At 39.1% G+C, this 24,284-nt stretch overlaps 1 protein-coding gene across 1 annotated transcript in view; it reads left to right on the forward strand.

The window, feature by feature from the left end:
- prx (periaxin) overlaps nucleotides 1-23,967 on the forward strand; it is a gene marked incomplete at its 5' end in the record, with an annotated part of 28,710 nt that extends 4,743 nt beyond the window's left edge. Inside the window, 8 exons of the mRNA XM_028045704.1 lie at nucleotides 5,659-5,714; nucleotides 7,429-7,530; nucleotides 7,703-7,828; nucleotides 8,182-8,341; nucleotides 9,517-9,710; nucleotides 10,104-10,324; nucleotides 10,417-21,692; nucleotides 21,881-23,967. Of these exons, the coding sequence (XP_027901505.1) occupies nucleotides 5,659-5,714; nucleotides 7,429-7,530; nucleotides 7,703-7,828; nucleotides 8,182-8,341; nucleotides 9,517-9,710; nucleotides 10,104-10,324; nucleotides 10,417-21,692; nucleotides 21,881-22,152 (12,407 nt within the window). The remainder of the gene's footprint in view (nucleotides 1-5,658; nucleotides 5,715-7,428; nucleotides 7,531-7,702; nucleotides 7,829-8,181; nucleotides 8,342-9,516; nucleotides 9,711-10,103; nucleotides 10,325-10,416; nucleotides 21,693-21,880) is intronic.
- Nucleotides 23,968-24,284: the final 317 nt, after the last annotated feature.

Raw genomic sequence — 24,284 nt, forward strand, 5'->3', positions numbered from 1 at the left:
TTTTAAACTTTTGGAAAATTTTCAAGTTTAATAATTCAAACCTTTTGACTTTTATGTTTGAAACTTCTCAGAGGTAGAAAATATTGACTTTTGCAAAAAAAAAAAAAAAAAAATTTGTTTCAAAAGTCACAAATTTTTGATGTTTGGACATTTTCCAAATTTCAAAAGTCAAAAGGTGTCAACATTTTGTACATTTAGTTAGTTTTTTGTGTTTTTTACAAAATTTCTGAAGTTAAGCTCAAAAATTCAGTTTTGTCTAGCAAATTTTTGACTTTTCAAACTTTTTTCTTTCAGTTTTTTGTAGAAAAATCTGAAATTTTTTAGAAAATATTTGTTTTCTAAAATTATGATGCGCCGTCATAGTAAGCTTCTCTCAGCAGGCCTGTTTGCAAACAGGAAGTGAAAAGAACAGAGCAGAATGGCTTACCAAAGTAAAACAGGAAACTGTCATTAAGAAATTCAAACTGAAGACATCAAATCACAGCTGAACAAACAAAGTCCATCACATGTCATTTATTTGGTGGCAACAACTACCTTCCTCTAAAACATTTAAAGCTCACAGAGGGAACGATGGAGGCTGACATGTTTCTTCTTTTAGACTTTATGAGGAATAACTGTAGCTGAGTCGCTTCAGGGCTTTTTAAATTCTTTTCTGTTAATAAAAGCAGCCGCAATAACAAACCTGCTGCAGACAAGTTAATCCCACTGCTGTTAGACAAACCGCGGCTCCAACTCTCCTCGGCTTCCTTATCTTCAGGTTCAGAACTTCACAAGCAGCCGGGCTTCAACAACACGTCGCAGCCTCAGGCGTCAATCACAAAAAGGTTTTACACTTCTTCCTTTTTGCTCTAAAATGTTAATTTCAGTTTAAGAAAGTGTGTCTGCAGAAATAGTCGCAGTAACTTCTCAAATACAACATGTCAGATTATTTTCCAAATGTTTTTCTTCTGTTTTCTGTGAAGAAAGAAAGATGAAGAAGATCCAAGTTTATTTTTAAAACCCTTTTAGTCAATTTATAACAGGATTTTGGTGAAAATGTTTTTCTGGTTCACAGGGTTAAAGTTAAATTAGTTCCTATTCATTATTTACCAGCTAAAATCTCCAAACACGAACCGCAGCAAAGAGTTAAGAGTTGATCTGTCTGATATTTTTAAAATCTTCTAATTTGCTTCAAAAAGCATAAACAACAATAAAATCTGAAATGTTCTTACAGTTTTAATCTGGGTTGTGTAAGACATACCTGCTTCAAATGAAATACTTAGTTAGCAAGCAAAACATTTAATTTACAAACTAAATATTTAGCGTCAATGTTTAATTAGCAAGTTAAATATTTAGCTGAAAACAAAATTATTAGTTAGCTAAATGTTTAGTTTTAATCTCAAAACTTTAGTTTGCTAACAAGATATTTACATTCAATATTTAACTTACAAATGTTTAATTGTTTAATTAGCAAGTTAAATATTTATCTTGCCATATTAGGGCTGTAGTAGTAGAAGAAAGTAAATTCTTGTAAAAGAAAATTCTGAAATTTTTACATTTATTCAGAAGTTTTCTAAAAAAAAATTGGACATTTCTGAGCTCGAATTTCAAACTCAGAAATTTCCTCTTTTCCCTAAAAAGTCTCAGATTATTAAGAAAAAAAATCTGATTTCTAGCAAATCTTCCACTTTTAATACTTTTCTGGAAGAAAATTTTTCCAGAAAAATCCCTGAATATAATTTAATAAAAATGATAACAAAATTGCCTTTTTTTTCTTTTTCTTTGTTTCAAAATTTTAATCTCAAAACTTTAGTTGGGTTTTTTTACAGCAGATTTGGGACATGTAAAAAATTCCACTTTTTATTTATAGAAAATGTAATTTTTATTTTTTCAGATTTTTTTGTTTTCTCTCTCTTTTTTTTTTAATCTATAATGGCCCGGACACATCATCGTGATATAAGCTTCACTTAACAGAGGCAGCAATAAATCTTTGCAACAGAAAATCTGCAGCAATCACGCTGAACTAAAATAAAAGAGTTATTTCAAAACAGTGGAAGTGTAAATATCTTAAGGCACAGAGAAAAACATCAGGAAAATGTTGAGTGAAACCTGCTTTAACGACTGAAGTGAGTTTAGGTGGAAAATATCTGCAGTTCCTGCTGATTAGAGATTATTTTCAAATAATCTGTCAAAAAAATCTTTATTAAATTGCCTTTTCTACAATGGGAATGTTAAATGTGGTCCTTAGATTAGCCTAAGTTATCAGGAAAAAACTATAATGGCTGCACCTGCATGCAGTATGCAGGAGGTCGGAGGTCAAAGCTCTTTCTGGCGTTTGCTGGGCGTGTTCAGGCCTGCAGATGTGAGTCGGATCTATAATAAGATTGAGATGCGAGGCATTTCAGATCATGGCCTCGTCCTGCGCCGCGCCGCCGTTCCTCAGCTCCACCCAGGGAGCGCCGCCGCAGCGGGACGGACACCTGCTGCTGTCCGTCCCGCCTGCAAATCAGCAGCAAACATGCATAAATCTCCCATCTGGGCTTTATTGCTTCTACTCTTTTTCCAAGAAACTTTAATATTTTTTGTTCCTTTGCTTCATTCTTTAAGATAAATTTACTGTTTTGCATCGACGGCTGCAGTAAATGCGATGCGTTGTTTTGTTTTTTTTAAAGTGTTGGACTCCTGATATCTCCAGCACAAACAGGAATCCATTCTGATACACCACACTGGAATATACGCACAAATTTACACACACGGATTGGTTTTCCTCTTCACACACACACACACACACACATAGCAGAGCTAAGGCAGTTAAAAAAGAGATCACATGAGGAAGACAGGACTCTGAAGAATGAGATCGATGCAACGCATGAACTGCAACAGCATATCAGAGCCAAAGTAGATAGAAAAACAGGACAACATTTTCTCCAAAATACTGAGAAATCTTGAGATTAATTCCAGAAAATTTAGAGAAAAAACACGGAAACTTTCTGATACTGAAAAGTTGTGAGATAAAGTCAGAAATCTTGAGATGAATATCAGACATTTTCTAGAAAAAACAGGAAAATTTATAAAAGTCAAATATTTTGTGATAAAACTACGAAATTGAGATTTTCTTAGTAGCGTAGTTACTGAACTATGATGGTGTATTAGTGCCATTGTTCATTCAAAAAAGGAGTAAATTCTTGTGCAAAAAACTTTCAGATTAGTCTCTGACGGTGTTTTGGTACTCGAGGCCGGTCTTGGTCTCAAGACCATTTTTTGACGGTCTCGTCTCGGACTCGACCGCATTGGGTCTCGGGCGCTGAGGACTCGGGATTTTATTTCAAGTGCAGTCAAGAACGCAACTGTGGAAATATCACTAAACTTCCAGCGTACTGTCCAGTTTATTTGTTAACATGTTTGTTTTCACTGGATGCAAAACGCACCGATTAAAATCCAAGCAATAACGTGATTTACCAATTACGTGTTTCTGTTACTGGATCGTTCAAGTTCATTTTCTATTGACAGCTTTACAAATCTTTTACATTTCATTACCAAAGCTCATTAAAACAAACCTTTATCTTGGCTTTTTTTCTACTCTTCCTCTTTTCTCCCTCCCTGAAGGATAAGTCCTTTTTTGAGACATTGTTTTGCTAACTAAACTTCTGACTGGAGCTTTGGACTTTTGGATTCTCATTGCTCATGTTACTGGCGAAGCGTGAGGTACCTACCGGGGCCACCAGGGGGCCCCATGAGCAGTTTTTTTTTTCTTTTTATCGATAAAATTATTTCTACATGCATTATCAAATATATATTATTGTAAAAACAAATCACTTCATAGTGAAATTGTGTGTTTTTGATATTATAATGACATAGAAATTATTACTAAGAAAAATAATAAATCAGCTCCACTTAGTGGCCCTAAGTGGCTGCTTAGTTTGCTTATGCCTTGGGCCCTGATGATATGGGCAAATGCCCAGAGCATCATCTTTTTTTATAAGCAGAACAAAGAGTTTGTTCTGTTTTTAATATTGGTTAAATTTATTTCAGCTCTAAGTATTTAATATCTAGGTGTTTTATGGGAATGTGAGTCTTTCAGATCAATTTGATTAGCAATTTTGATCATATTTCAGATTTTATTGTGTCATGTAGCGCCGGGCGCTGGTCTTGTCTCGATCTCGGATTAGGTGGTCTTGACTACAACACTGCTTTGACATTTTCTATTAAAAAATAGAAAATTTCTGAGCTCCAAATGTTGAGAATTTGCAAGAAAAAATTCAGAAATTTTGAGATTATTCTCACAAATTTTCTAGAAAAAACAGAAATGTCTGAGCTACAAAAGTTGCACATTTGCATAAAAAATTTTGATTATTCTCAGAAAAAATTGGGAAATTTCTAAACTTAAAAATTTCAGACATTAGCTAGACCTCTTCTCAAGCACAACTTGAGCACAACAACAGTCTTTTCCATCGTCCAAGCAGATCGTTTTTTAGAGCTGAGAGGAGCGGCTTGGTTGCTCATCACTGCTAGACCATCATTAGCTAGACCATCGTTCTAATATTTATATTAAATCAGATTTTATAATGATTTTGCTTAAGGATCAGAAAAAAAAACGTTACCTTTTGAATGTTTTGTTTTTCAGTGCTAATTTGTCCATATATTTTTTATACAATCTAATGCACAAAAAAGCAATATTTTCAATTCTAAAACCCTTTTACTGCTAAATTATTGAATAAATAAACATGAGGTAATCAACAAAGATATTTATTATTTTGTTATTTGGGTTATTTAACCTTCAAATTGGTTCAAAGTTTTGTTGTACTAATTTAGCTTCCAGGTGGAAATTAAACTTATTTAGAAGTGTGGACTGTGAATGCTAACATTAGCGTTAGCATCTGTGCAGCTGCTACATGTTTAGCATTGAGATGCTATTATATTAGGCTAACTTCTTTTAGCACAACTTGAGCACAACAACAGTCTTTTCCATCGTCCAAGCAGATCGTTTTTTAGAGCTGAGAGGAGCGGCTTGGTTGCTCATCACTGTTAATGGACGTAGCTTGTGCGTCCGATTTATGGCTGTACTAGAAACGTGTGGATACAAAGGTTCCGCTTTGCAAGAAATAAAAGAAAAGGCGATTAATTGCATTAAAGTTAAGTGATGCAATGAATTGTCTGGTTCTAATATGCAGATATAGAAATGAAATAAGGCTCTTTACTGCTTTAAGTAAAAAACTTGGATTCGGTAAGCATTTTGTCATACTGGTGAGACAAAATTTACTCCAGTTGGATATTTTGCTGTTTTTATCAGCAGTGGCTTTGTTTATCACACCTTATTGTTTGCCCACATGTCCAAATTACCATTTTTTATGAGCAGCTTGTCATCCTCCATTGGTTGTTTGCTCCGTTTCTTATCAGCCAGACTTTATGGGAGCTGCGTTAGCTTGTTGGTGGAGTTATGCAAGCGGCTCAGGCTCATGTAGCCGACTCAGAGGAATGATCGACGCTATGGAAAGAATGTAAAGACCGCCAGAAGCTTCAGGCTGCTGGCCTTGCTTCTATATCAGATCCTTTAGCTTCACATGCTAAGCCTGACATGAACACCACAGTCTGCTGGGAGCTAATTACTGCTAAACAGTTTTTTGGGTCATGATTATTTACTGCTCTTCAGTTTTTCTGATATTTTATTTTATGTTTCAGACTCTGACATTGACCAAGAGGACAGCCATGTTTACAGCCAGACCAGAAACCAAGCCGTGAGTAAACAAACACATTAACTCACAATATTTGGACTCAAGTATTGATGTTTTGGAGACATTTTTGATCAGAACCTCTGGTGCTGGTGTGAAGCTGTTGTAGAAACAATCCAGGACAAACTGGTAGAGTTTAGTTTAGATCTGCTTTGGAAACGTTTCAAGGTAAAGTGCATAAGATCATATTTTTACTCATGTAAAAGTAAAAAGTCTCCTCAAGTACTGATCAAATTATCTGTCATCTAATATTTAAAAATTACATCATCAGACAGATTAGATATAAGGTTAAATGTAAATTTTGGTATTTTAAGGACAAAAATGACAATAATTAATTAACAAAATCAGGCAAAATGAAATGTGTCTAAATCAGTTTATTTTATTTAAAAAAACTGATGGAACTTTAACAGAAACTGCAGGTGTGTGTTTGTCTGGTGAAAGTTTGGCTAAAATATGTTTGTTTTTCATTCAGAGGGAAGAAAATCCAGAAATTTTACTCAAAAGTAGAAATACTTCATAGTATTATTACTTAAAGTACAGCGTAGTAAAAATACTCCTAAAAGTACATTTTTTCAAAAGTTACTCAAGTAAATGTAACTAGTTACTATCCGACTCTACTTACATCTAGTTGAGTGATTTTTAAGGGGAAGGTTGAGGTGCTAAACATTTTCAAGTTAACAAAAAAGCTACAGCGCTAAATGGAAAATTAGCATATTAGCTAATTAGCATACCCACTACAGCTAGCAGCTGGCACTTAGCTAGCATCTAATTACCTCATTCTAATCATCTAGTTATTGAGATTTTGTGCCAGTTTTGGTGCAGAAAATTTACCCATTGTTTGAATTAGGTGAACACACATGAGGTTAGCTTTTTATTTTTCTTTATTTTTTGTTGAAGAGTGACTTCAACAAATTAGCAGTTATAGATAAAGAAAGAAAATCAAAGTGGATGAAACTGGGCTGAACTCTGCGTCTCATGCAGGAATAATTATAACAGTATCACTATTTTAGGACCGGAAACGCGCTGCTGCGTTACCGGTCACACCAGCAAAGTGTCGGGACGCAATGTTTTCACAGGATTTACCGGGCAAGAGTTCATGAGACAAAACGTGGAAGGAGATATGGCAGATGGGGTCATGACACGCTTCCTCCAGGACGGGAGGAAGAGGTGAAGCGATCCGAATCCAGCAAACCCAGTGGAACCAGAGCAGAAGTTTATAGTTTTATAGTCAGAACTCGTCACTCTACATTTAATGACGTTTTATTGATTTTAGCATCTGTACAGGTGGGACATTGTGATTGGATTTTCATTTCAATCGCACCAAGAATGTTTGAGTTTCCAAAGGTGGGAGACTCTTCTGGTTCTGGTTCTGGCCTGCTCTTCACCCCCAGAACCAGAACCAAGTATGGAGAAGAAGCCTTCAGCTTCTACAGAAGCATATATGCGCCACAAATCTGGAGTAAACTTACAGAAAACTGCAGAACTGCTGAAACACTCACTTCCTCTGGTTAGAGTTTCCTTTGATTAATAATAAATGGAAAATTCACAAAGACATTTGATGTTTATCATTTTAACGATGGCGCTAACAAAATTAGATTTATGTTATTTGATGTTTTTTTAAAAATGTGAAGCACTTTGAACGGCCGTGTTGCTGAAATTTGCTATACAAATAAACTTATTTGACAGCTTGATTGATTGATTGATTGATTTCTGCATTCAGGTGAAAGACAAGCGGCGGTCTCCCCCCTCTTCCAGATCGCCCTCGCAGCGCAACCCTCACCACAGTGGCACCGCGGACGACCAGGAGAGCCCAGAGAGAGTGGTGAGATACATTACACCACTCTCTCCACATTCATAAGGACGAGTGTTTAGAAACGTTCTTATGACCAACCAACCAACCAACCGCTTTTATAGCCATTATTGGTCGCCTAAGATAAATGCTACGTTGAGTCGACCATAAAGTGTGATTTTTTTTTTTTTTCTTCTGTCTGCAGGTGCAGAAGGAGAAACTACATGCAGAGCTGAAGCAGGTATTGAGTCAGAAAAGAAGTAATTTACGAGAGTCGACCTGCAAACTGGCCGAACCAGAGATGGATTCAGAGTCTGCAGAAGAACAGACAGTAAGCAGGGCAACATTAATCAGCATTTTGATTTATAAATGGGTTTTCATAAAGTAAATTCTGTTAACACGGGGTTTCCCACGGAAACCACACCAATCATCCAGCGGCTGTCTGTGTTTTTGAGTTAAAAAATGTTTAAAATAGGCAGGAAATTTGAAAATATGACAAAGTAATTGTAAATGGGTTATTGGAAAACATTAACAATACAAAAACACCAGCAATAAATCTTTAAAAACGGCAAATATTAAAAATAAACAATGCTCAGTCTGGTGGCAACCCTGCAACACCAAACCCACAGAAAAACATCTGCAGTGTATCTGGATGTGAGGATTTATTTTTCTTGTGTTTGTTAGCGTGTGGAGGAAATCTCCAAGGCTGTGGAGATCGTGGTGGAGACGGAGGCGGAGGCCGGAGCCAGCGGCTACAGCGTGACGGGTGGAGGACAGCACGGGATCTTTGTCAAAGACGTCCTCAAAGACTCTCCAGCTGCTAAACACCTGAGTCTGCAGCAAGGTACCGTATTCCCCGGACTATAGGGAGCACCGGATTATAAGGCACACTGTTAATAAATCGCTTATTTTCAATCTTTTTTCATTTATAAAACGACATTCATAGGCGCGTTTGTAACCCTTCTGTGTTCGTCTCAGATCCATGACGGACACATTCAGGTTTACTGTATTTATTCTAATAAAAGAGGAAATAAAGGTGGTGGCTAACTTCAGTCCAGCAGCTTCAGTTACAGACGGCAACAGAAAAATATCATATAGTGGTATTTAACATAAATTCATATCATTAATCCACAGAACTAATCCCATCTTTAACATAAATAACAATGTATATGTGTTTTAGTACAGGAAATAAAATCACACATGCAACGACCAAAGATTATCACACCGTTGATAACTGAAACATTGTATCAAAAATTTAAACTTGCCTAACAACAGGAAAACTAGGTGTCTTTATTAATTTTTATTTTTAAACGGCAAACATACTAAATCTGCTACGACATATTAGGGTCATTGTAGAAAATAATAGTAGTACATTTCTGCCAAAAAGCTTTTCCAAACGTTTTGAGAGTAATCTCAGAAACATTTTCTAGAGATATCAAAAATTCTCCACAAAAAAATTTTAATTTCTGTATTTCAAATGTTGAACATTTTCTTTTTTAAAAATTCTGAAAATGTTGATTTTGACATTTTTGAGCTCCTATATCTGACTAAAAAGTTACTTGTAAGTAGTTTTGTCTAATTTCAAGTCTACTAAGAAAATTGCACTAGAAACAACATTAAAATACTTGGTAATATTTTGTGCTTTTACAGTGTAGTACAGCAATTTGTGGTAAAACTTGTTGCTGTTCATAGTTGCTCTCGCTGAGTTGTGCTCGTTTTTTATTTTGCCCACATGGCAAAAAGTTTGGACACCCCTGAACTTTAACCTACAACATCGATTAGATTCTCAAATGAAATTTGGATTCAAATTTACAGGCTGCAAGTGAGCTATGAACTCAATTATCTTCAAAAACTGACTCCTTGTGTTTATTTTCCTCATGCTCGTGTCAAAATAAAGGTTAGTTTTATAATATTTTGCGATAGTAGGCAGGTATCTACAGCACAAACATGATCAGCTTTGCAGTTATGCACCCTGATATTGGTATTTTCTGATGTTGATTTATAATCTCCTCTCTGAAGGTGATCAACTGCTGAGTGCGAAGGTCTACTTTGACAACGTGCGCTATGAGGACGCGCTGAAGATCCTTCAGTGCGCAGAGCCATATAAGGTCAGCTTCCAGGTCAAGAGGACCGTTCCTAAAGCTGACGTCAGCGTCTGGCCAAGAGTTCCCAGCCTGGAGGTCAAAGGTCCCAAGGCCAAGATGGCTAAAATGGTAACCAGATATTTTCTTAAAGAGACTTGCATTTTAAAGGAGGAACAGCTTGACCTAATAGTTCTGTTTTTGAACTGAATTTGGAGAGAAACAACTAAACGTTCTCCCTCTACTGTTACTACCTTTTACTTGTACCATTCCAGTTGTTTTGGATTCCCCTCCATGTTTATGTCACCTTGCTTTCTGATTGGCTACATGTCACATTCAACAGGCTGCGTTCTCGTTTGTCCTCAGGAATAACTCCACTATAACTGCAATATCGTTCCAAAACAATCCAACAAAAATATCCTTTAAGTTACAAAGAGGTTCAGCAAAAAAGCTGTTCAAAAACCTGTTCAAACTGCGTTTATCCACTGAATTACCACATTCAGAAAATTTGCTTTTCTGTTCCAGAGTGTGAAAGGCATGAAACCGTTTAAGATCCAGAAGAAAAGAGGGGGTCGTTTTGGTCTGAAGAGGCTGAAAGAGAAGCGAAAAGAGGAGCTGGTGATCGAGGGAACGCCCCCGCCAGCTGAAGTTGACGTGGAGTTTTCACTTCCTAAGTTAAGCCAGAGGAAGACTGACGAAGAGGTCAGAGGAACAGGAAGCGTTGGAAATGCAAAAAGGAGGATCAGGTTAGTTTAACTCCAACAAATACTGTTCTGGTTGGATGTTCGATTCATATCCGGGTTTCTGCTTACAGTTCGGACTGTGGGTGTGTTTTCAGGTTCCCCCATATGAAAGCGAAGGGACGCAGTGGTGCGGGAGGAAAACTGGAACTTGAGGGACATGAGAGCATCCCTTCGTCTGAAATACCTGGAGCTAACGTGAAAGCCAAAGGAAAGGGACACAAGTTTGGGATCGTATTTTCCAAGACGAAACACACAAAGTCGGGTTCTTCCACAGGAAGCGTGGAGCTCAGGCCTCCAGAGATAAGCGTCCAGCCGCCGTCGGTGGAGGTCAGTTTGTCTGGTAAAATAGACAAAAATGTGGAGAAGAGAGGCTCAAAGTTTAGCCCCCCAGATGTGGAGTTTGCCCTCCCCTCAGGAAAAGCCGAGGCATCTCTGCCCAGCGTGAAGGGAAGTGCGGAGATCAAGGCTCCTAAAGTAGACGTCAAAGGAGAAGCTGGTGTCGGCAAGGAAGATGCAAAACTCAGAATGCCAAAGTTGAAACTACCCAAAATCAGACTCTCACGCCACTCGGATGAGATTGACGGTGAAATCAAGGTGAGAGCGGAGGGAATGAAAGTACCTCACACTGACATCAAGACTCCAACAGCTGAAATTAGAGGTGATGGAGAATTTAGTGTTCCTAAAGTGGAGGTCACCAAACCAAAAATTAAAGGAGACGTATCAGGAAAAGCTGCCTCAGTTCAAATGCCCTCAGTTGATATTTCTTTGCCAAAGGTAAAGGGGAAGTCTGGCACAGGTTATTCAGTCCAAGGGGTTGAAGGAGCAGGGAAGTCAGAGATCAACATGCCTGCTATCAATATCTCTGTACCCGATGCTGGTCTGGAGTTTGATTCGGGTCAGAGAATTCCTGATGAAGTGGAGGGAACTGTGAAAGGGCCCAAAATCTCTCTGCCAAAGGTTGACATCTCCTTACCAAAGATGGAAGCTCCTGATGTCGATATTAAAGGGCCAGGAGGTGGAGGAAAGTTCAACCCACCTTCTGTTGACGTCTCTTTTCCAAAGATGAAATCAGACGGCGCCGATGTGGACATGGACTATTACGTTGGTGGTGACGGAAAGTTTAAACTGCCTGATTTTGACGTAACTCTTCCTAAAGTGAATCCACCAGACGTGGAAGTGGGATTCAAATTGCCCAAGGTAGATTTAACTCTTCCAAAAAGCAACGCAGGAGCAGCTGACAGTGAAGGAAAGGGAAAATTTCAGCTGCCATCAGTTGATGTCTCGCTGCCGACACTGAAGGCAGGCGAGGTGGAAGTCGGCACTGAAGACCAAAAAATGAAAGGTGGTAAATTTGAAATGCCTGGTATTCCATTGCCTAAAGGAGAAATAAAGGGAGATATAGAGGGGGACAAATTCAAAATGCCTTCGATAGATGTATCTCTGCCAAAACTAAAACAAGAAAGTCACGTAAAAACCCATAAGCTCGAGATTGAAGGTGAAATTCCTGTGCCTTCTGTAAATATGTCTGTGCCAAAAGGAAAGGCAGAGGGCGATGTTGAAATAGGAAGTCCAGGTGCAAAAGGAGGAAAGTTCAAAATGCCTTCTGTCAACATCAAACTCCCAAAAATGGCAACAGGTGGGGCTGAGGTTGACATTAAAACTGCGCCTCCATCAGCAGATGTTTCTGTACCTAAACCCAAAGGTGAGCTTGACATTGAAGGAAAAGTCGAGGGAGGCAAATTCAGCATGCCTTCTGTAAACATTTCTCTCCCTAAAATGAAACTTCCTAAAGGAGATGTGAAACTAGAAGCTCCCGAACTTCCAAAGATCGACCTCTCGCTTTCGACATCAAGGGAACAAGGCAGTGTGGATCTGGAGGGAAAAGGTGGCGCCAAATTTAAGATGCCAACATTTGACATCTCATTGCCTAAGGGGAAAACTGAAGACAGAGAACTAGATGTTAAAGAACCTGCAGTCAAAGGAGGAGCAAAATTCAACATGCCATCTCTTGACATTTCACTCCCTTCAATAAAACCACCTGAGGGGGGAACTGACATCCACACTGAAGGTCCTGAATTTCACATCAAATCACCTACAGCTAATGTCAATTTAAAAGGAACCGGGATCAAAGAAGGAAAAATGAGTTTGCCTGCAAAAGATATTTCTCTTCCAAAAGAAAAAGTAGAGGGGAAGATAACTGTTGAAGGAAAAGGAGGGAAGATAAAGATGCCTTCACTTGATGTGTCCCTTCCTAAAGTGAAGACGCCCAAGGAAAACATTGAAATCGGAGGACAGTCTGTTGACGTCTCACTTCCAAAAGAAAAATTAGAGGTGGACATAGGAACTAAAACTAAAGGAGGGCATTTTCATTTACCCTCAGTTGACGTTTCCTTACCTAAAATAAAATCAAAGCAAGGTGAAATCAACATCGAAGGGCCAGAAATTATAAGTGGAGAAGTAAAAGCACCAACTATCGACATCTCCCCACCACAAGGAACATTAGAAACTGACGTTGATTTTGATGATAAAGGTAAAATGGCTGGATTCAATGTGCCATCTGTAGACATTGACTTACCCACTGTTAAAATTCCAGTAAACTTTCAAGGTCCAAAAGTCAAGGGTGACAAATTTGAAATGCCCAGAATTGATCTCTCATTGCCTAGAGGGAAAAAACACGGAAACATTGATATTGACATCCACTCTGGAGTAGATGGAAACTTTGAAATACTTTCTGGTGATACTAAACTTCCTAAAGGAAAAGGCAAATTTGGTGTAAATATTAAAGGACCGGAGGGAAAAGCAGGAAAACTCACAATGCCCAAATCTAAAGTTTCAGCTCCAAAATTGGATGTACCAGACGTCAAAGTGCAAGGACCAGACATTAAAGGAAAGATTGAAATGCCAGCTGTTGATATTTCACCTCCTGAAGGAGCAATAGAAGGAGATCTTGACATTGACGGTCATGGAGCAAAAGGAGCTAAATTTCACATGCCTTCGTTAAACATTAACCTTCCAAAGATAAAATCTAGGGAAGCTGGTATTGACGTTAAAGGGCCTAAAGGTGAAGGAAAAACATTTGACGTGCCATCAATGGATATATCAGCACCCAAAATAAAAACTCCAGAGGTAGACGTCAGCCTCCAGGGTCCAGATGTTGACATTTCACTTCCAAAACCAAAAGCTGATTTTGAGATTGATGTTAAAGATGCTGAAATAAAAGGAGGAAAGACAAAAATCCCAACATTTGACATTTCAATGCCAAAGGTAAACTTTCCTGAAGGTGAAGTCAAAGTAAAGGGTCCTGACTTCAAGGGCAAGAAGATTGAGATGCCAGATATTGATATTTCGCTGCCTAAAGGAAAATCGGATATAGAAACTGATGGGCATGGCTGGAAAGGCGGGAAGTTTCACATACCCTCAGTTGATTTTTCTCTACCAAAGATTAAAGCTAAAGGACCAGAGGTCAACATAGATGGGCCTGAACTTAAACAAGGAGACATCAACATGCCTGACATTGACATTTCTCTTCCAAAAGGAAAAGCTGATATCGACCTCAATATTGAAAGTACTGAAGTAAAAGGAGGAAAATTCAAAATACCCAAATTTGATATTTCCCTTCCAAAGACAAACCTTCCAGAGGGCCATGTTGACATTTCTCTACCAAAAGCAAAAGGAGAAGTTGACATTGATGATCACATGGACAAAGAGGCCAAGTTTCAGCTGCCTTCTCTTGACGTTTCTCTCCCTAAAATAGAAGCAAAAGGAGCTGACATTGATCTCGAAGGTCCAGAACTAAAAGGCGACATCACACTACCAAAAGGCAAAGTGGAGGGTGATCTAAGCCTCAAAGGCCCTGATGTAAAAGGAGGATTTAACTTGCCAACTGTGGACATCTCATTTCCCAAAGGAAAAACTGATGGAGACTTTGATGTTGAAAGTTCAGAGAGAAAAGGTGGAAAGTTTAAAATGCCAAAATTTGATGTCTCCTTGCCCAAAGTAAGTCTTCCAGAGGGTGATATTAGAATAAAAGACCCAAATATTAAGGGAGAGAAGTTTGAGTTGCCAGACCTTGATATTTCAATCCCAAAAGGAAAAGCAAAAGGGGAAATTGAAGCCGGAGGACATGCCAGTAAAGGAAGCAAGTTCCAAATGCCCTCAGTTGACATTTCCCTTCCTAAAATAAAAGGTAAAGGACCAGAGCTGAGTGGTGAAGTTCATGGTGGGAAGGTAAATTTGCCTTCAGTGGATGTTTCTGCACCTAAACTGAAGTCTCCTGAGTTAAATGTTGGTCTTCAGGGTCCAGATGTGAATGTTGATCTTTCAACATCATCATTTAAAGTGGAGGGTGATGTTAACACTGAAGGAATGGACATAAAAGGAGGAAAGTTCAAGATGCCAAAATTCGACGTTTCTTTACCAAAGATTACGCTCCCAAAGGTTGATTCCAACATTGAAGGTCCAGAGATTAAAGGAAACCCAAAAATTACAGCTGGTGATATTTCACTTCCAAAAGCTAAGGGACCAGAGATCAATTTTGAGGGTCATGAAATTGAAGGAGGGAAGATAAATTTACCATCTGTTGATATTTCACTTCCCAAAACACAGTCTCCTGATACAGATGCTAGTCTCAAGACCCCTGATCCAAAGGGAGGAAAAATCAAAATACCTGCCATTAATGTCTCCCTCCCTAAAGGAAAGGTTGCTGGTGACTTTGATGTGGAGCCCCCTGAGATGAAGGGTGGGAAGTTTAAATTACCAAAATTTGATATCTCCTTACCAAAGGTTACTCTCCCAAAGACTGATGTCAGTGTTGAAGGGCCAGACATGAAAGGAGAAATGGAAGTACCATCTGCTGATATTTCACTGCCCAAACCAAAGACAGATGTTGAAGTTGATGTGGGCAGTGGTAAAAGCAAGTTTCACTTGCCTTCGGTTGATATCTCTTTTCCTACAATCAAAGGAAAGGAAGCCAATGTTGATATTCAAGGACCTAAAATCAAGGGTGATGCGTCACTCCCTAAAATAAAGTCTTCAGACATAGATATTACCATCAAAGGCCCTGACATAGGAGGAAAAGTTGACCTACCAAATGTGGATGTTTCACTTCCCAAAGGTAACATAGAAGGCGATGTCAAGGCAGAAGGAACTGAAGTGAAAGGAGGAAAATTTAAGATGCCAAAATTAGATGTTTCTGTCCCAAAGATTACCATCCCAAAGGTTGACATAAATGTTGAAGGACCAGATATGAAAGGGAAAATTGAGAAGCAGACCACTGATATTACGCTACCAAAAACAGATGTAGATATAAATGTTGAAAGTGGTAAAGGAGGCAAATTTCATATGCCCACAGTGGATTTCTCTCTTCCACGGGTCAAAGCAAAGGGAGCTGACATTGAGATTGAAAAACCTGACATCAAAGGTGATTTGTCTCTACCTAAAGTAAAGTGTCCAGAGGTAGATATCAGTCTTAGAGGCCCAGAGGTTGAAGTAGGAAAGGTAGTTCAACCAACCCCAGACATCTCATACCCCAAAGGGAAACTTGAAGGTGGCATAGAAGTTGAGGGCCCTGAGGTGAAGGGGGGTAAATTTAAAATGCCAAAAATTGACATGTCTTTACCAAAGGTTAATCTCCCTGAGGGTGATTTGAAGATAAAAGTCCCAGAGTTCAAACCAGGAAAAATTGAGTTGCCAGACATTGATTTGTCACTTCCCAAAGGAAAAGGAAAAGGAGACATTGCAACTGCAGGACATGCTGGGAAGGGAGGCAAATTCCACATGCCAAACATTGACATCTCTCTTCCTAAAATGAAAACCAAAGGAACTGAGATAAATGTTGAAGGTCCAGAATTTCAGGGTGGAAACCTCAACATACCTGAAGCTAACATTTCACTTCCAAAAGAAAATATTGATGCTGACCTCAGCATTGGAGGTCCAGAATTAAAAGGGGGAAAAGTAAACCTGCCCAAAGTTGATATTTCACTTCCAAAATTTAGTCTACCAGAGGGCGCTGTCAAAGTCAAAGGACCTGATGTTAAGGGAAAACTTGAAATCCCAGCCGCTGATATCTCAACTTCTACAGGAAAAGTTGAGGGGGATATAGATATTCAGGGACAAAGTGACAAAAAAGGCAAGTTTCAACTACCCTCAATAGATATCTCTCTTCCTAAAATAAAAACAAAAGGAGTTAATGTGGATATAGAAGTACCCAAACCCAAAGGTGAAATATCACTTCAAGGTGGACAATTTGAGGGTGATTTAAATGTTGAAGGACCTCAACTTAAAGGTAGTAAACTTAAAATGCCCACATTTGATGTCTTGTTGCCCAAAGTCAATCTTCCAGAAGGTGAGCTGAAAATGAAAGGACCTGAAATGAAGGGAGGAAATATTGACATGCCAGATGTTGACATATCGCTCCCAGGGGGTAAAGCAGGAGGAGAAATTGAAACTGGAATGCTTTCCAACAAAGAAGGCAAGTTTCACATGCCTTCAATTGACATTACTCTTCCTAAAATAAAAGCTAAGGGACCCAATGTAAATGTAGGTGGTCCTGAAATTGAAGGAGGAAAAATCAAAATGCCTGCTGTTGATGTTTCCCTCCCTAAAGGAAAGACAGATATTGACCTTGATGTGGAGCCCCCTGAGATGAAGGGTGGGAAGTTTAAATTACCAAAACTTGATATCTCTCTACCGAAGGTTACTCCCCCTAAGGCTGATGCTAGTGTTGAAGGGCCAGACATAAAAGGAGAAACTGAAGTACCAGCGGCTGATATTTCACTTCCAAAAGCAAAGACAGATGTAGAAATTAATGTCAACACAGGTACAAGCAGCAAGTTTCACATTCCCTCGGTTGATCTGTCGCTTCCTAAAATCAAAGGAAAGGGAAATGTTGATATTCAAGGGCCTAAAATCAAGGGTGATTTATCGTTTCCTAAAATCAAATCTCCAGAAGTAGATGTCAACCTCAAAAGCCCAGAGGTTGAAGGAGGGAAAATTAACTTACCAGCTGTTGATATTTCACTCCCCAAAGGAAAGGTTGATGGTGACTATGAGTTTGAGGGTGTTGAGGATAAGAAGGGTAAGTTTAAAATGCCAAAAATTGATGTGTCTTTACCGAAGGTGAGCCTTCCTGAAGGGAATGTTAAAATCAAAGGCCCGGACATCAAGGCAGGAAACATTGAGATGCCAGACATTGATTTATCTCTTCCAAAACCAAAGGTTGAAGGAGAAATTGACACTGATGGATATGCTAAGAAAGGAGGCAAGTTTCATATGCCTTCTATGCATCTTCCTGACATGAAAGCAAAGGAACCGCAAGCCAACTTAAAAGGTCCTGAAATTGATGTTGATATCAAGGGTCCAGATGTAAAAGGAGGAACAGGTGGAAAGTTCCACATGCCAACTCTTGACATAAATATGCCCAAATTTGATCTGGACCTAGGCCTTCCATCTGGGTCAAAGGATAAAGGCCTTAAAGTCGACATCAGTGGACCTGATGCATCTGGAGATTTGGAGATGTCGGGTCTGAAAGGTAATCTCAAACCAGCCCAATTGAAGGTTAGGACTGAAGATGTAGAAGGTCCGGGTGCATCATTGAAACTTCCCTCAGTCGAGCTACCAACAGTTGACATCTCAGCCCCAAAAGTGGATCTAGACTTTGGCCTTAACAAACCTAAAGGTGACGATGTTGAAGTTGAACTTTTGAAAGCAGAGGGAGGAAGACCTTCTTCAGGTGGTAGCTTTGATTTGCCTGATGTCTCTCTCAAAGTGCCTAGTTTCACTTTCCCCCGGTTTGGTGTAAAGTCAAAGAGTGGTGATTTGGAGGCATCCGGACTCAAGGGAGATATTTCCCTCCATCCGCCAAATGTCGAAGGAGAGATGAGGGCACCGTCAGTGGAATTTGATGGGGATGGAAAAGTCAAAATGAAGAAAGCAAAAATAAAAATGCCTTCATTTGGAATATCTAAAAAAGATACCGATGTATCAGTGTCTTGTCCTGATGTTGATGTTAACCTGAAAAAAGGAAAAGCTGACCTTCCTCACCTGGATTTCAGGACTGAGAGCCCAGACAAGGCAAAACATAAAGTAAAGTTTCCAAAGTTCAAAATGTCATCTCCAAAGGTTCAACTTCCAGAAGGAGAGGTTGATGCTAAAGGGGAAGCTGAAGTGGATAGAAAAAGTGGCTTTCACGCACCTGATGTCACTCTCAAGTTACCAAAGTTCTCAATCCCAGGATTTGGCTCCAAGGAAAAAGATTTAGGTAAACCAAGTGGTGAACTTAAAGTCCAGGGCAAAGTCAAGATGCCTTCCGTTGAGCTGTCACTCCCAGAGGCTAAAACACCAGAGATGGAGGTTCTTTTACCTAAAACAGAAGTTGATGTTTCAGAAGCAGATATTAAAGGCTACGAAGGAAACCTTAAAATTCCCAAAATGCCTCAGATTGATGTTTCTATTCCCAAAGTAGACCTTGATGCATCTTTCCCAAAAGGTAAATCCCAAGAGATTGAAGGATCAGGTATGGAGCTTAAAGGAGGTGACAGAAAATTCAAAATGCCTCAAGTAACAATGCCAACATTAGATGTGAGTCTTCCTAAAGGAAAACCTAAAGATCTCAATATACCTAAAACTGAAATAGAGGGTGATGGAGGGACGTTTAAAATGCCTTATGTCAAAATGCCCACTGTTGATATAACTGTACCAAAGGCTGATATTTCACTGCCAAAAGCAAAATTGGAAACCCCTGAAATTGAAATAGAGGGGACTACAGAGCAAAAGTTTAAAATGCCCAGGGTTGACATCTCTCTTCCAAAGGGTAAACTCCAAGGGAACGAGGCAGCTGAAATGGATGGAGAAAGAGGAAAAATCAAAATGCCTCACATAAAGATGCCACATGTTGATATCTCTCTCCCCAAGGGAAAAATTGAAGGTTCAGATGTGGAAATCAAAGGAGAAGGGGGAAAATTCAAGATGCCACAAATCAGCATGCCGTCTGTTGATGTTTCACTCTCTAAAGGAAAAGTTGAAGGTCCAAATGTTCAGATAGAGGGCACGTCTGAAGACAAAGTCAAATTACCTCAATATAAAATGCCAAATGTTGAGGTTGTTCTGCCCAAGGGACAGATTGAAGGTCCCGATGTAGAGCTCAAAAGAGAAAAGGGAACTTTTAAGATGCCCCAGATTGGTATACCATCTGTTGAAATAACCCTTCCTAAAGGAAAGGTTGAAGGTTTAGATATTGAAGGCGATGGAGGAGCAAAATTCAAAACGCCGTATGTAAAATTGCCTTCAGTTGACACATCCGTATCTAAAGGAAAAACTGCTGACCCAAATGCTGGAATTACAGGAAATTTGGGAGGAAAATTCAAAGTGCCTCATGTAAAAATGCCAAATGTGGACTTCTCAGTCAACAAAGGAAAAGCTTGTCCAGATGTGGAGATTGAGGGTGAAGGTGGAAAGCTTAAGATGCTACACTTTAGTATGCCTTCAGTTGATATATCATTACCCAAAGGAAGAATTGAGAGTCCTGATATTGAGAAAGGAGATACAGAGGGCAAAATAAAAATGCCTCACCTGAAAAAGCCAAATGTTGACATCTCTTTACCCAAGGGTAATGCTGCCAAATTTGAAGGAACAGAGTTAAAAGTAGAGGGAAGCCTACCAGAAGTAGCCGCTGGAGACATTTCTTTACCAAAAGATAAGACTGCATGCCCCAACACTGGCGTTAAGAGTGAAGGAGGAAAGTTCAAGTTGCCAAAAGTTGATATATCTCTTCCCAAAGTAAAACCTTCTATGGAAGCTCCAGAGATGGACATAAAGAAAGAAGGACAACTCAAGATGCCAAAAACAAGTACTGACAAATCTAGTGGGAAAACTGAGGTAGAGGGTGGAACTATCAAACTACCCCATATAAAGATGCCTGAAGTTGATATTTCCCTTCCTAAAGGTAAAGGTAGTGAAGTTCCTACTATGGAGATGGAAGTTACAGGTCCAGATGCCAAACTGGCAAAGGGAAAAATATCAATGCCAAAGGATAAAATACCCAAACCTGAGCCTGGGTTACAAGTGGTAACACCAGATCTGAAAGCCGATTTAAATGTTGAGGGAGAGAGCAAAGGTATAAAGCTGAAAATGCCAATAATAGATATTGAAAGTCCAAAAGAAGAACTGAACATAGAATTTCAAAAAGGGGATGTTAAGATGGACAAGAAAAAAATTGTATTACCAGACCTGGATCTAAACACATCAGGAGCCGACAGCAAAGTTAAGAAGGGAAAGAAGGGGAAAAAATTCAAGATTGAAGTGCCAAAAATGAAAGGTGTTGAAGATGTAACCGCAGAAGTAAAACACAGTGGGGACGGTGGTGTCAAAAACAATGGCCATGCTACTGATAAATGTCAAGTTAATATCACAGCACCAGAGGTGACGTTACCAAGCATTAGTCTCAAAACAGGCTCAGGTACCAAAGGAGGCCTGTCATCTTCCAGTAAAGAAGTCAAAGTACCTAGAATACCTGATATAGAGTTTGATATTGGTACATCACAAGATGAAGATGATGACAAAACAGAAACGGAGAAGAAAGTCAAGATCCCTAAATTCGGGGTCCCATTGCCCTCCATCTCTTCTCCTGAAGGAAGGATGGATATCCACGGACCAGAAATTCGATATGAGGGTCCTAAAATGCCCAAAGTAAAGAAAGCTGTTTTTGTTTTGGTGAATCCAAATGAAATAGAGCAGGCATCCGCAAGCATTACACCCCCAAACAAGAAGACAGAAGCTGAAACAGAGACAGAAGATGTCAAAGTGAAGATGCCCAAAATCAAAAAGAAGTCAAGCTTTGGGAAGTCTAAAGATAAATCATCTGAAAGAGAAGCAGAGGAAGAGGAAAAGTCAAAGGGAGCAAAGATTAAAATACCCAAAGTTTCATTTTCATCAGGCAAATCAGGGTCTGCTGATGTCACTTTGAAGGGAGACAGTTCAAGTCTCAATGGAGAAAAAGCTGAAACTCATCACAAGGATGATAAAGGGACATTTGGGGGCAAAATCAAACTTCCAAAGGTGGAGTTTACTAGTCCGTACAGCAAGATGGCATCAGGGGATAAAATGGGAAAGGACTCTTCATCAGAAGTAAAGGGTGACCGCCAAGGGGCTGAAACTCCAGACAAAATGGCCTCAAAGGAAGTGGTGTCATCTCATGCCCGAACAGAGATGTTGGACAGGGACAGTTCAGAGTCTCCACTGGGTTTTGGTGCAGAGTTCACATCAACGAAGGTTCAGAAGTGGAGCAAGGTGGAGAGCAGAAGCAAAGAGGGAGAGGAAAAGGAATCTACCTCTTGGTTCAAGGTCCCCAAGTTCACACTGAAGCCCCATGCCACAGGTAGGAACAGACCCACCAGCAACGATCATTCGTAGTATCTACAGGATGTTCCTCAACCATTAACATCTCTCTTCCTGATTTGTTTTCTCTTACTGAAGACAAAGTTTCCTTTCAGTCCTGATTTCTTCACTTATCCTCCACACTCTTTCTTGTTTCCTCTTGCATCTGTCCCTGTTTCCTGACCCCAGGCTTCCTCCAGATAACCCCAGAGGGTTCCCCTCAGGCCCAGCGCAGGGGCGAGCTGGGAGGGGAGGTGGACGTCTCCGGATCCTTCTGTCTCCACACCTCGGGACTCGACTTCGCCAGCCAGCAAATGTCCGAAGAGCACCAAGTCTCTTCCACAGAGGAGGGAACCGTCACAACGGTCACCAAGACGACGAGAATCACCAGACACCTGCTTACCACTGAGACTCGGACCGGCGAATCCTCAGTAACTACTCACCAAGTGTCAGACTTTTAACTACTGAGAATGCTGTATTGATATCTTAAATAACTTTTGGTTTTCTTTGTTTTTGTGTTTTTTTTAGACTGATGAGGTTGCAGTGTTATGTTAATGAGAGGGAAAAATTAAAGTTCATCTTTTATATTTTATCAGGTTAGGCATGATTGTGATTAAATACAAGGTCTTTTTATCAACCAGCGTTACTATCAGTATTACAACTAAAGAGTAATATATACTGGCTTTGTATTTTTCCTTTGACTATTTTTGTTGTTCATTTAGTTTTGTTAGGTTTGTCCTAATTATTTATCCAGTTTTGTTCAGTTTTGATAAACACACTAAATATCAACACTCCATCAATTATTTATTTTTGTTTATTCAAAGTTAAACGAATAACTTTACACTCACCAGCAGAGTCGATGTAGTTCCAACAAGTCTGAACCAGAAGTGAGCCGCGCCACCGATCCTCCATCTTGGTAGGCAAGTCCAGCGCAAAGCATAGGTGAACCATGGCTTCGAGACCAACAGAAAGAGAGTAGGTTACTCGAATAATTGTTTTAATGTTCTTATATTTTTATAAGTTAGAGAGGAATGAGGTGAGAGCTAGTTCTAAGCTTGTGGCTTGTTTGTTGTTGTCATAGCAACTGTCATGACAGTTGGATACGTTACCTACCAAGATGGCTGTCAGCTACAAAGTTCCCGGAAGTGCAACGTCACATGAGAACTACACATTGTACCAGATTTTTTTTCAAGAAACTTAGAATCATTTATGCTGATCAATCAAAAAACATACTGGATAGATTTATGTAAATATCTATATTATAGCGTTTTTCTTTTTTTTAGTTTTTTTTTAAGCGTTGTCCCTTCAAAGCAAAATTTAATTATTTTCATATTCAGCAGAGTTGGGGGTTTTTCTGTTTTGTTTTTAATCTAATGACCTCTTTTGTTGGTGTTGCAGGAAAAGTGTGAGGTTATACAGATGATAGGCTGTTATTTTCTACGTAAGACTTGTACTGAAGGCATTTAGTTGGTGCTACGTCCCAGAGTTTACCGCTGTGTGTACGCAGGACGCTCTGGACTCTTCTGCTCTGTGACCTCTGACCTTATAGTGGCAGATTCTCTCAAACATTTAGGTCAACATGCTGCTAGCCTGTTTATATTTTCACTTTGCATCGCCTGGAAGTTATTCAACAGTTTCATGATGGAGATTTTATTTTTGCAAAAACATGAAAATGAGACGATGGGAAATTAAGGGATTTAATTCAAAGACTTAAACACAAAAATAACTGTAAATTTTAAATTATTATAAATTTTTTGGCTGCTACAATGAAACTAATTAAGGAGTGGCAAGCTTTAATTTACTCAGAAGCCCAAGTGTAGCATAATGTGTTTTGTGTGGTGACTGCTACATAATAATATAAGAAGTGCCTTTAACTGTTACCTTTTGTAAAACTGTGTCTGCCAGTAAATCAATATATTGACCATTTTCATTTCTGAAATGAGGAAATACTGCTTAAAATCTGAGAAAGGGATATTCAAAATGTCAGCTGCAAAATATTTAAAGCATCTGAGAGAAAATTTGTGCTTTTCATTTGATTGTTTAGTTTTCCTTTGGTAACTGAAAGGAAGAAACGTCTAGCAGGTGAAAAAATGTTTTTTGAAAAGCAAAGTTAAGTCAAGATAACATTGCGTGGGCTCAACTGTATGTGTACAGATGGTTTTACCTTTTTGGATGAATGAGGTGATCACATTTTCTTTTGGATTTTAAGACTTTCAGAACTAAGTGTTGTGCCAGAGCTGCATTGGAAAGACAACAATAAAATACTATTCACTCTTTTTGTTGTTGGTTTTTTTTATTGCAATCTTCTTGGTGAGCAATTACTGTAAGGGGAACAAAGCCAACGTTTTAGAGGAAGAAACATTTAAGCTTCCATTAAAACAGATTTTATTCCATCTGAAAATTCAGAAATGCCACAACTCTTACGTTTAGTCAAAAACCAATTTAGATATCGGGAATGTAATTAGTGAAGCTGATTTTATGTTAAAACGGCTTGCCATAAAGGATGCATGTACTGCCATCCAGGCTACGCCACATCGATGCAGTAATTCATGCAAAAGGAGGCATAGAAATGACAGTTTCAGTTTTATTTATA

This window comes from Xiphophorus couchianus, chromosome 18 (genome assembly GCF_001444195.1).
Source record: "Xiphophorus couchianus chromosome 18, X_couchianus-1.0, whole genome shotgun sequence".
In the NCBI taxonomy this organism is placed as follows: Eukaryota; Metazoa; Chordata; class Actinopteri; order Cyprinodontiformes; family Poeciliidae; genus Xiphophorus; species Xiphophorus couchianus.